The sequence below is a fragment of the Uloborus diversus genome, chromosome 2 (assembly GCF_026930045.1).
Source record: "Uloborus diversus isolate 005 chromosome 2, Udiv.v.3.1, whole genome shotgun sequence".
In the NCBI taxonomy this organism is placed as follows: domain Eukaryota; kingdom Metazoa; phylum Arthropoda; class Arachnida; order Araneae; family Uloboridae; genus Uloborus; species Uloborus diversus.
In genome coordinates, this window is record NC_072732.1 from 93,344,907 (window position 1) to 93,358,702 (window position 13,796).

A 13,796-nucleotide genomic window follows, 5' to 3' on the forward strand; every position below is an offset into this window, starting at 1 on the left:
TTGAACCATTCATAATGCTTCTGTATACAAAAGGAACATGAGCTCATAGTTTCTGAAATGCAACTAAATACCAATGAAACAGCACTGGTTATTTAAAAGGTATTTTAAATATTTCAATATACATCCTTAAAATTTCTGCATCTTTTAATAACCTGTATTTGTTATGAATGTTTATTTTTTACTAATTTTTAAAAATATATAACATTATGTAGTGAACTATAAAGATTTCCTCTTAGAGGATTAAAATGACCACCGCTATATTTCTAGGTATGTGAAGGCCACCGTAATTCTAGTGATAAGTAAAAATAGTGCATAAGTCAATTCATTCCATGCACTAAATTCAAGGTTGGTTTTATCAAAAAAAAAAAAAAGGTTCAGAAAATAATCAGATCTTCAAAGTATACAAATTAAATCGGAAAAACACTGAAAAACGGCAACATCTTTTTTTTTTCTTTACAAGTTTATTTTATGTAACACTACCTTTTTTAAAAAATGAATCACAAAATTCAAAGACTAAACATACATTTTAATATTTTTTTAAGCACTTGAAAATGAAACAATTCCAAGCAGTTCTCAAGGTTTTTTGAAAGCATATGAACTATGATAACTTAAATCTTAAAAACTTATCGAATTCTTAATTATCTCAAAATGAAATACCTCAGAGTAAACAACTGTATTTCCTTTTTTGTCCAGTCCAACTGACTGAGCAAACAATGATGTTTTACCAATTTTCTTTGCTTCAACAACACCAGCACCAGATATGGTTGCAATATCTTTTTCATTCATAGTATATTCAACAACAGTCTGTGGTTGAGGTCCACCAGTATATAAAACCTGTGAAAAACATATAGATCAGTAAAGGGGGGGGGGATGAGGAAAAAAGGGTGGGGAGAAAGGCAAAATACTAATAATAATATAATCATAGTTACCTGAAAAGTAGCACCGACAATAAGAGTGATATGATCAGGATTGAGTTTAAGAGGGGCAAAAACCTAAAAAATTGCAAATGCTTTGGTAATTAAAATTGAATACACAAAGTAGGAATCCATTTTCAACTAGTGAAAGATACAGTAGCCCCTCGTTATATCGCGCCTCGTTATATCGCTCATTCGGATATATCGCTCTTTTCTTCTGTCTCCCGAAATATTTAAGCTTAAAATAAGGAATAAAAGCTTTGCTTTAAGTTTGAAACCATTTTTGAAAACATATGGTATTGCTCAGAGAAGGTATTGCTCAGCTATGTCTGAAAACATATGGTATTGCTCAAATTTTCTTCTTTATTTTGTCAATGAACAAAAGGAAACTATTGTTCTGCAGGGTTGCCACGGAAGTTCAAGAATGAAATTCCCTGACATTTCCAGGTGGTTTTGAGAAAAATTCCAGGTTATCGATCTCCATCTTCATTTTGCAACATTAATATATACATCTCAAATTTTGATAAAACTTACCTCATTTTCAAACTTTGCAAACAATGGTTACCAAATTTAATTTACTCAAGCTGAAATAATCAAAAATATATACTAAGGGTGGTTCAAAAATTTTTTTTTTCTCTCAGGTTGAGTCCAAGACACTGCTTATCTTTTTTAAACTTACTAATAGTATTGTGCTGTAAAAGTTTTAGCTTCTTACTCAAATTTTAAGAGGTTGCTCAATGACCCCTTAATTTAACATTAGTCCTAGAATAGAAAAAGTCAACTTTAGAAACATTTAATTTCCCCAGCTGTTTTTTTTTTATGTAAGTAATTATTTTATTGCAATGAATATGCATATAACTCGAGTAGATTATAGTGTGTAACATTGTTTTTCAGTTCAATGTTTTTTTAAACCCCCTCCCCATATTATGAAGTTTGGGGAGGGGGTCGAGCACCGGCTTTCAGTTGGGATAGGAAATTAAAATTCTTCCAGTATTTTACTATCCACAAGTCTAAAATCATTGAGTGGTGACCCGTTTTCTAGAAGAAACCTTTCTTTTAAGTTCATTTTTGAACTACCCTAATGTACTAACACAAGTGAAGCAAATAACTGTAATAAAGGATTAATGTAAATGTAGCATATCTAATTTTCAATAGCGAGGAGCCACTGCCTAACATCAAGTGAAAGAACTGCGAAATTAACAATTGTGACATCTGTATCAAGAAAATAAAGTTAATTGCTAAAATAATCTGAACTAAAAAAATATGAAACCTAAACTTTTTCAATTATTGCCTTCCACACCTCCAATCCATTGAATTCACAGCGCTTTTAGACTTTGGCCTGTAAAAAAATCATGCATCTTTTAGCTTCACATATTTACCCTGTTCTTTGCTCATAAAACAGGGGTGCTCCCCCCCCCCCCCCAAGTTCAGTGGCACAATCCCCCCCCCCCAATATTTCTGAAAGCCTTAGAGCTTTTTTTTATTTTTAACCATCTTTTTTTATTTATTTTTTTCCTATTCATTTTTAATTATTATTGTTTTGAAAGAAAAGTGTGCTCGCTCCTCCGCAATAAAATACACACACACAGATGAAAATAATAAAGTAAAATAATATGAGTAAATAGTTTGAATAAAAATAAAGTAAAATAAATAATTAACCCCCCCCCCCCAAAAAAAAAAAAAAAAAAAAAATTTTTTTGATGGCACAACTTGCGCCATAATCACTCCTGTGGGCACCCTGTCATAAAGTTAAATTTTGAGCAATGATCAGAAACTTCTCTGATGTGCATATTTTTTTTAATCGGATTTCTTTTATTTTGAAAGAAAGAAGCGCATTGAAAGTCTTTAAAGATCACTGCTAAAATACTAAAAGATTATGATACTTCTGTAAAAAAGAAACTTTCTAAGTTTAAAATTGTCTAATGAACTAAATTTACAGAACAAAATTGTTTAGAAGAATACAATTTCATTAATCAATTTAAAGAAATGTCAAAATATTTGATATTTTTTATTTGTTTTCTTGACTTTCCGGTACTGGGGAAATGATATTAATAATACTTACCTATTTTTATGTGAGGGGACTCTCCATATCTTGACGCCGCACTAATTAAATACAGTCCCAAAATTTTCGTTCTTTCCTGCATGCGTAGTAAGAAAAATGTAAACAAACCGCACGGTGCTTGATTGACGGTTCAGTTAAAAATCGCAGTGAAAAAAAATCTTGTCCGTCAATGTAACGATTTCAACGAAATTAAGTGTTGCCAAATTTTTTTTTCGAGTTTTCTTAGTGAATTTCATCGAACTTGCAACAAAGAATATGTAAATTGTGTGGAACGTCATCGAAGCAGTATTTAAGCGGTGGACATCCATCCATCGATCTCTCTCCCCTGCAACCATTACCAGGATGTCTCCTCCGGCGTAAGTTGTTGTAGTGAGCTACCAGCCCTTGGATCTATCGTCCTGTTGATGATGGAATAGCTTTCCACCTGATCTACATGCCAAATGAATTAGACCGGCCGGCCTTACGTGGATGTTTCAAGACTTCGTTCGGAATCACCTGACGGAAGACAATTCGAGATCGCTGGACTGTTTTTCCATTATCAAGATGAACTTTTTTAGGAGCATCTGTGGTATAACTATTCTATTTATTGTTCATGTTCGCTGCAATATTTTTATTATTGCTGGATAGGATTCTACAAGAATAATATATTTTTAAGAAGCCTTTTTTTCTTTGTTAACATGTTGTATTTTAGTACTAATAAATATTAATGATTTACTTAAATATGCTTTCTAATTTGACTCAACCAAGACACATTTGTGAGGTCCACCAAAAACTTTAATTAGTTTTTCCTCCTGACATTTGGTAGCAGAGTTCGTGGTTACCTCTGTGTCTTGGTATTTTGAGTTTAAATTTTAAAAATGGAAAAAGATTATAGAAGTATTAAAAAGTTAAATAACCAAAACTGGTCAACATGGTCAAGGGATATGAAAATGATTCTTATAGAGAGGGACCTGTGGGAAATAACAAAAGATAAAACATTAGATCGGGAAGTGCCCGAAAACAAAAAGAAAGCCAATCAGGCTTTGGCATTGATTTATTTAAATATAAATGATGAACTTAAACAATTAATATTTGAAATTGAAGATCCCCAGGTCGTTTGGGATACTCTCAAACAAAATTTTGAACCCTCATCCCTGGCCAGAGTTGCTAGATTATGGGAAGAATTTTTTTCATGTAGAATCCTAGAAAACGAAAGTATTGGGATGTTTGCATCATGGTTAAGGATAATTTTAAAACAGTTATAAGAAAGTAATTATGTAATGGATGAAAAGTTACAAAGTTTTCAACTTATTAGAAATTTATCTGAGGATTTTCAGGGAATTGTACAAAATATATACCGTTGGGAAGAAAAAAAAATTCACATTTTCAAATGTCTTAGAATTGTTAGCTGAAGAAGGACGTATTAAGTACCTTAATAATGGGGATAATGGCAAGGGCAAATCAGTGGCGATGAGTGCCACCTCAAGATATAGAGAATCCTCAGGGGGGAAGTTTAAACAGAAAACATGTTTTCTATGCAAGAAGCCTGGACATTTGGCAAGTCAATGTTGGCATAGAAGTAAAAATAAAAGAAGAAATTTTTCAAGGAAAGAAAATGATAAAGCTAGTTCAGGACATGAAAATTATAGAAATGAGAAATTTGTTTTTTTCTGTACTATTAAAACAAACCATGAGGTTTTAGAAGCCAGTAAAAGCGATCAGTATGAGGGATTTGCAGTAGATACGGGGGCCACTGCTCATTTTTGTGGGAACAAAAAGTTGTTCTTTGAACTAAATGAAGTAAAAGATATTCAAATGGAAGTAGCAGTAGGCGGAGTACAGAGCTAAATAGAGGGAATTGTAAAATCATTTTTAATGTTAAAGTTTAAATGGAAAAATTAATGAGATAACCTTGAATGATGTATTTTATGCTCCTGGTTTAAGACGGAATCTAATGTCTGGTCCTTGCATAGATAAACATGGATTCAATTTTTCTTGTTCAAATGGTAAATTATCAGTGTTTAAAGGAGGGAGAAAAGCTTTTAATGCATTTTTAAAGGATAATTCGTATTATGTAAAATCTTTTTCATATGTTTTTAAAGAACACAAGCCTTCAGTATCAAATTGTAAAATTTTTGAAAATTCTAATCAGGTCAATGGGGAAAGATTGAGCCCCTTGAATCTGGAAGTTTGGCATAAGCGGTTTTGTCATGAAAATAATGAAGATATAGTGAAAACAGAAAAAAATGTGTATGGACTAGCTATAAAGAATAAGAATACTCCAAGTTGTGAGCCTTGTAAATTAGCCAAAAACCGCAGGGTTTCTTTCAAACCGCTTCGGGGGATTCAATCTCGTACCCCATTGGGACTAATTCATACGGATTTAATGGGGCCTGTAAACACTCCATCTTAGGGGGGCTCGAAATATATTTTGTGTTTAATTGATGATTTTTCTCGTAAATCTGTTGTCTATTTCCTGAAATCGAAGGACGAAGTGTTTGAATATTTTGTAAGGTTCCAGAAAAGGGCAGAAAGGTTTACTGGGAAAAAAATTCAAGAAATCCGTTCAGATAACGGTAAAGAATTTAAAAATGCCCGTTTTGAAAATTACCTTAGGAACCAGGGTATTAACATACAGAGAACAAACACTTTTAGTCCTGAAATGAATGGAATAGCAGAGAGATACAACTTAACCTTAATGAACGGGGTAAGGACCCTCCTCAGGGAATCAAATTTACCAGACTGTTTTTGGGCCGAAGCGGCCTTATGTTTCAATTACGTTCGAAATAGGACTGTTGTAACAGGAAGAGAGAAGACTCCTTTTGAGTTGTATTGTGGCAGAAAGCCATCGGTTAAACATTTAAGAATTTTTGGATGTATAGCCTACGTAGGTCGGCCAAAACAGAAATTGAAAAAATTAGACATGAGGGCATATCAAGGTGTAATGATCGGTTATGCCATAAACACTAAGGGCTATAGGATTTGGAACCCCGAAACACGGGAAGTAGAGGAAAAAATCAATGTTAGATTTGATGAATCCCAAATTTGGGGGAAAAATAAACAAGAAGTTAGCCGGGAAGGGGGAGACAGTTTTACTTATATAAGACCTTTAAGTGAAATGGATATCGAGGAGGAAGAAATTAAAACTACCCCTACAAAATCTTGGACATCTTGTCGTGAAATTCCATGGATGAGAAAAGCAGTTCAAAGAAAAAATGATACTCGCTTGGACATTTACTATTTGATTGAAGGCGAGGATGTAAAATTAAGGTCCAAAAATGATGTAAAAAATTGCTGCAATTCCCATAATATAGAATTTGATCAAGATGTTTTTGATTTTTCCACCAAAACTAATGAATCGGGTCCAGTTGTTAACTTAAATTCAAATAGGGGGGATGAAGAAACAACAAATCTCTTAGAAGCAAACATTTCAGAAATTATCATTCCAAATAATTATAAGCAAAGTTTGAGGACTCCTGAGAGGGAGAACTGGCAACAAGCGATGGCTGATGAAATGAACGTAATCCGCCAAAGAAAGGTCTGGTCATTGGTACCACCCCAGAAAAATAAAAAGGTGTTAGGAAACAGATGGGTGTGTGACCTTAAAACAAACGATAAAAATGAAGTGGTGAGATAAAAGGCTAGACTTGTTGCTCAGGGAAACCGCCAGGAATACCCAGAATCCTAGTCTCAAGTTTTCAGCCCAGTTATTAGTTTTTCTCTTGTCAGAGCATTTTTTGCAATTTTTGTATGCTTGTTGGGTTGGTCGCATTTTCAAGTTGATGTAAAAAATGCACATTTATACGCCGACTTAAACGAACAAATTTTTATGCGCCAGCCTGAAGGATTTATTGATCTATACCATCCAAATTATGTCTGTAAACTAGAAAAATCACTATATGGGTTCACCAATCAGGTCGTAACTGGTTTTTTGAAATTGATAGTGTTTTAGAAGGCCTGAATTTTAAAAAATTGACTAGTTGTAATTGTGTTTATACCTATAATAGTGAAATTGTTTTATTAATGTATGTTGATGACATAATTTTTGGAAAGGATCAAAATCATGTAAATCATGTTTTGAGTAAATTGAAATTGCATTATGATATCAAAGAAATGAGAAAAACGAAAAAATTGTTAGGCGTAGAGTTCATACAAGAAGGCAGGGAACTGTTTATCTACCAGCAGAGCTACATAGCAAAAGTGTGTGATATATTTAAAGCATATAATTATCCTGTGTCCACACTACCCATTGCAAAAGGTTTCATTTTGTCCAAGAAAGACTGTCCAAAAAATAAAAGTGAAGAAGACGAAATGATTGGTATCCCATATAGAAATGCTCTTGGGTGTTTAGCTTATATAGCTGGAAAAACAAGACCTGACATATCCTACGCAGTTAACATTTTGTCTCAATTTCAAGCAAACCCAGGCATGAGACATTGGGAATGTGTACTAAGGTTAATAGGGTATTTGAAATATACTAGTCATTACAAATTAAATTTAAGTAACATTGATAATATTTCCCTAAATGGTTTTTCAGATTCTGATTTTTCGGCTAATCGCGATGACAGAATATCAATGGGGGGACTAGTTATTTTTTTGGATAAAGTACCTATTATTTGGCGTACCTTTAAGGAAAAATGTGTTGCCCTATCCACAATGGAAGCAGAGTACATTGCTTTATGTGAGGCTTCCAAGGAGATTGTATGGTTAAATCGACTTTTAAATGAAATGTCCCAAACCAAAATCTCTGGATTTAATTTAATTAAATGTATATTACATTGTGGTAATAGGACAGCTATTGATTTTTCACATTCACCAATAGAGAACTCGCGCACAAAGCATATTGACGTAAGATATCACTTTTTACGGAATTTGGTTTTGGATAATATTTTTGAATTAAAATATGAAAACAGTAAATTAAATGCCGCAGATTGTTTTACAAAGCCTTTTAGTAAGATTGAATTGGAAAATGTTTGCAAAAATATATCAAATGTCTTTTAATGTTTTTGATATCATACTGTTTCAAAGTGTAAAGGTCTCTTTTTCATGGTGTTTATACATATTTTTTAAATGAATGATTTATTGGGTATGTTGCATTTCCTTGTTACCGGAATGCCAAGAAGGGGGGACTTGTCAAAATATTTGATATTTTTTATTTGTTTTCTTGACTTTCCGGTACTGGGGAAATGATATTAATAATACTTATCTATTTTTATGTGAGGGGACTCTCCATATCTTGACGCCGCACTAATTAAATACAGTCCCAAAATTTTCGTTCTTTCCTGCATGCGTAGTAAGAAAAATGTAAACAAACCGCACGGTGCTTGATTGACGGTTCAGTTAAAAATCCCAGTGAAAAAAAATCTTGTCCGTCAATGTAACGGTTTCAACGAAATTAAGTGTTGCCAAAAATTTTTTTTGAGTTTTCTTAGTGAATTTCATCGAACTTGCAACAAAGAATGTAAATTGTGTGGAACGTCATCGAAGCAGTATTTAAGCGGTGGACATCCATCCATCGATCTCACTCCCCTGCAACCATTACCAGGATGTCTCCTCCGGCATAAGTTGTTGTAGTGGGCTACCAGCCCTTGGATCTATCGTCCTGTTGATGACGGAATAGCGTTCCACTTGATCTACATGCCAAATGAATTAGGTCGGCCGGCCTTACGTGGATGTTTCAAGACTTCGTTCGGAATCACCTGAAGGAAGACAATTCGAGATCGCTGGACTGTTTTTCCATTATCAAGATGAACTTTTTTTAGGAGCACCTGTGGTATAACTATTCTATTTATTGTTCATGTTCGCTGCAATATTTTTATTATTGCTGGATAGGATTCTACAAGAATAATATATTTTTAAGAAGCCTTTTTTTCTTTGTTAACATGTTGTATTTTAGTACTAATAAATATTGATGATTTACTTAAATATGCTTTCTAATTTGACTCAACCAAGTCACATTTGTGAGGTCCATCAAAAACTTTAATTAGTTTTTCCTCCTGACAAGAAAAAATATAAAATATGAAAAGATTATTGCAGCTCATTAAGAACTTCAGTCGCACTCGCAGACAAAACAATGTGCTGTGTATCATAACAACTTTAGAACTGTTGATGTAAACAAGCAGTGTTTAAACAGAGCCCACTCAAACTAGGAAGAAAAGAAGAACCTTCTGTACATGTCCGCCGCTGACTGCTATGGCGCACGGCGCACGCGCCAATGGCAGAGAGTTGATAAAAAGAACTGCAGGGGGACGAAGAAAGAGGGGAATGACAAAACGACGAACGGGAATGGCGGCGAAAAAAAACAAGGTTGAAAGTTTTTTTTTTTTACATCATAGAATGTGGGCCGCGCTAAGAACGATCAAGATCTATCAAAAATATGCAATTTTTAATTTTCCCTGACATTTCCCTGATTTTCGGCCATTTTCATTTTTCCTGACAATTCCAGGTTTTCCCGGTGCGTGGCAACCCTGTTCTGAATTCGCTGGAAAAGCAGCAGTAATTCCTGTCATCCGAATGTACATACAAGCGCAGAATATTTCAGTTTCAAGTTTTTAAACTAACTCACTCTTATCTCACGGTATTATCTTCATTCCCCATTTGATGTTTTTTACTTTCAGATGGTGAAAATTTACTTAAATTTCAATCATGTTTAAATATCAATCGGTGTGATATTCGTGAACTACATCGAAACCATTAGAAAATCATTTCAAAAAGAACGAATGCTAATTTAATTGTGTATTGGACTTATGACTATTTTTAATGACCTCCGTTATATCGTGCTTTCGGATATATCGCTCTTTTTCTTTGTCCCCCAAAAGGCGTGACATAACGAGGGGTTACTGTAATAGAATAAGCATTATTGAAAAAAAAAAAAAAATATCATACATAAGTTAACAAATAAATTAAACTTACTTGCATTGGATAAACATCACTTGAATATTGAACTCCTTTAAAGACATTAGCATTTGTAAGTATTTTAAAACTAGTAAGACCAAGGGATGATCCAGTAATAGTATAGAAAGCTTGATATTGGTGAGGTTCAGGATCCGAGGATAATCTGAAAATTGGATCAGAATGAAAAAAGCATAATAATTGTACAATATTTCAACTTTTTGTTTAATTTTTATTGATTTTATCAACTCTTTCAATTGTTGAGTCTTTTTTCTTTTTGAATATTTCAGTGCAATACGATTGTTTTTTGTACAGCTGAAACATTGAACCCCATTGGATTTGGGGAATTTACAGAATGCATCAGCACAACTGCTACTTGAAGCAGATTTGTAACTTCTGAGACAGCGAAGCACTCGTGATTCACCATAGAATTTTATGTGAGGAGTTTACTTTCAAAACGGATTATATCCAGTTTTATATTTTTTGGGCAAAACGAAAAATACGTTTTACGCACAAACACTGTTTGAATTTCGAATTTCTCATGTTTTGGCAGGATAACAAGTGATGATTGGAATTTTTCATCAATTTTACCAGACCGAAATTGCCATTTTTTTTTTTTTTTTTTTGGAAATATTCCCTTTTGTTGTAAAACAGTAGATATAATCCCTTTTGCAAAAAAAAAACACATTTTCTTCAGGAATAAACTTTTATTAGATTGAAACAATATTCAAAATTTTTTAACATTCTTTTTTTTTTACTCTACTTTATTCCTTTCTACTTACTTTATTCATTTCACTGAACATTTCAAAAAAAAAAAAAGAACTGCGATCTAATTACGGATGAACAATTAAACCACCCAAGTCGATTCAAATAACATTATAGGTATTAATTTTTTTCAATCAATTTTTATCATGTATACACACACACACACACACACATATATATATAAACACAATTTTTATCATAACTAATCACAATTTAATCATTAATTAATCAAAATTTAATAGTAATATTAATTATTCAATACTAATTTAGTAATCACAATTTGAGGTCGCGCTTGCCTAATTGACAACAGACTTGCACAAGGCGCAAGGTGCTGCAATCTCTTAATACGGACTGGTATCCCTCTTGATTGGAAATACTCAACCAAATGCTTCGCTGTTATTTTATCCGTAAACTACTTTTGAATTAGAGGTAGCAAATTCAAAGTTGGATATGTGCCCTTTTGATATGAAAGTGAATGAGTGAGTACCGGCAAATAAGGGATAGGTTCCACTTTGCTTTAACAGACCTGGCAAGAAATAAGGGGATGGATATACACCATTTAAGTGGTAAAACCAATGTTGATGCATTTTTTAACAGTAGATATAAACCACTTCTTGAAGAAAGAAATTCATGGGTCGATAGGGCTTAGAGATTCTGAGAAAACAAATATATATATTTTTTCCAAAAGTGGATATAATCCGTCCTAAAGAAAATTCCTCATGTCTTTCTTTGTTTAAGATGTTTTGGTTGTCAGTATTTTTCACCACTTGGACTGCAGATGTCCAAAAAGGTATGCATCAGGTTTTTTACCACTTTTTCAATTACATTTTTATGGCCCTATTTTAATTTCAAGGCATCCCTTTCCTTCATTGCGACTAAAATATCGCTAGTTTCTCCTCTCAATTACACATCTAATTTTAAAGATGTTTGGCCATAAACTTATATCAATTTATTGAAGCATCTATTGTAAAGGATCTATATATGGTAGAATGATTTAGTTTTAGGACATATAAAGAGTTTAAAATTTTGGTAAGAGAAAAATAAAATATCTGATGAAAAAATATTACAAAGAGCAGAATTTTACCCTTACTTTATAGAAATGATATCAGATACAGTTACTGCTTGCAAATTCATTAAGCTGAAGGCCGATGCTGGAATTCGTTGCATATCTTCATTTAAAATTTCAACTGAAGCTGTAATGTTTTTTCCTATCTGAACCTAAAAAATGATAAAAATAAGTTAATATCATACCGTATATACTCGAGTATAAGTTGAGAAATTTTGTCCAAAAAATGAGATCAAAGGAAGGGAAGTCGACTTATACACGGGTCAAATTTTCTGAAAATTTTTTTTCCAATCAACGAGAGCTGGGAAGCTACGAGAAATGCCGATGTGCGGTTACAGGTAGTTGCTGATAAGTTGATCGTGTGAAAAAGTAAACTTATTCAAAAATAATAACTAAAAAAACCTAAATAATACACATAAATAAAGATAATTTTATTCATCTTTATTAAGGATCAAATCAGCAATTAACAAATATCGTGAAACATATGAAAATATTTATCGTCTACAGTCACGCCATTCAGACTGAGAGTGCGTTCGACGAGCACGACAGGGAGCGGCCGGTTAGCTAATCACGTGACAGCTAATGATCACGTGCTCAAATCAACCAATCAACTGCTTAGAATGGTAACCGCTGCGGTAACCGGTTGATCATAGAACGCCGCAGTTAGTAACTGGTTACTTACCGGTTGACCTTTGAGGTTCGTCGAACGCAACCTCCGATATTATTGACGATTCTGCAGCCGCCGATGTATACGATGACGCAGTGATGACGGAAGCGGACTTAAATGAACTTTTTTTTTGCGTCCTACTCGGAATCCGAGTTTGAAGGCTTTTAGAAATGTTTTCCTACTTAATTCCTATTTTGTTTGTACATAAATGTGTTCATTATTTTGAAATTTCTTTGAAAATAATTCGCGATGTTTTTGGAAAGTATGGGAGTCGACTTATACGCGGGTTTTAGATTTTTTCTCTGAAAAAGGGGTGGTCGACTTATACGCGAGATCGACCTATACGCGAGATATACGGTAATTGAAACAGAAACACTAGCAATTCATAACTTTTTCTTAAGTTATGTCTTACTCTACAAGGTGCCAATACTGATTTCAAAATGATAATTTATGAATTTTAAAGTGCTGTTCAAGTCACTTTTTCAAAAATAACAGTAATCCTCATATATAATAGCCAATGATCGAGTAATTTGCATGTTTCAACAATGAAACTTGGGCCACGTCATTAAATTTGATAATGTGTTTTGGTCATGTTTAATATGCAGGGAAAGGCTTTATTGTGACAAAGCTGAACTCAATCTGGTAACTTAACCGTTTTACTGGTAAGACTCATTTCAGGGGAGTGAAGAAATGAAAAAGCAGTCAACTATGAACATATCTACTGAAGTTTAGGGTTAATCCACTGGAGTTAGGGTTAAAATTTTCAACTATCAAAAGATCACCAAACAGGCAATTGCTTCGTTAAAATACAGAAGAGAAGCAAGTTTCACCCCGTCAAACCTAGGCAGGCAACTTTTTAGTAATAATAATAATAAATTAAAAAGGTTAAGTTATGATTGAATGAAAGATTATGATTAGCAAAATTGAATAGTAGTTTATCAGTGAAATGCAAATACACAATTAAGATAAAAGTAGATCATATCAGCACTAGACAGTTATCACCTACTAGTTTCCAGTCAATTTATTGGTTTCCTAACAAAATTCAATTAAAATTTAGTTCCAATCTGCCTAAATTGGTGATGATTAAAATTAGTTTAAACTAACTTGGTCAAATACCCAACAAAAAGGGAAAGAAAGTTCATATTAAATTAATCTGATTGAAATTAGAAAATTAAATTGAAATTGAATGAAGAAATAAATGTATAAATGAATTGTTGAATAAATGAACTTTTTACATAAGCACCTCACAAAACTCTGCACCAGCTACTGGTTGCTGGTTCATTTAAGTTTTATATATATAGGTACACGAATACACCTATGTATTTAAATTTTTGGTACACGTCTCAACAAAGAAGAGTTTGTGTGTCTGGGGGGAGCACCAGCGCCCACAATTCCACCGGAGATGGGAAGGCTTACTTCACATGCGAGCTACTTAGAAAGAGAATGATTGAA

The 13,796-nt window shown here is 33.3% G+C and overlaps 1 protein-coding gene across 1 annotated transcript in view; it reads right to left on the reverse strand.

Annotated features, from left to right (window-relative positions):
- LOC129216429 (nuclear pore membrane glycoprotein 210-like) overlaps positions 1-13,796 on the reverse strand; it is a 191,021-nt gene that overhangs the window by 119,773 nt on the left and 57,452 nt on the right. The window contains exons 25-28 of the mRNA XM_054850644.1: positions 11,702-11,829; positions 9,868-10,012; positions 930-992; positions 658-834 (exon numbers count right to left, since the gene is read on the reverse strand). Of these exons, the coding sequence (XP_054706619.1) occupies positions 658-834; positions 930-992; positions 9,868-10,012; positions 11,702-11,829 (513 nt within the window). The remainder of the gene's footprint in view (positions 1-657; positions 835-929; positions 993-9,867; positions 10,013-11,701; positions 11,830-13,796) is intronic.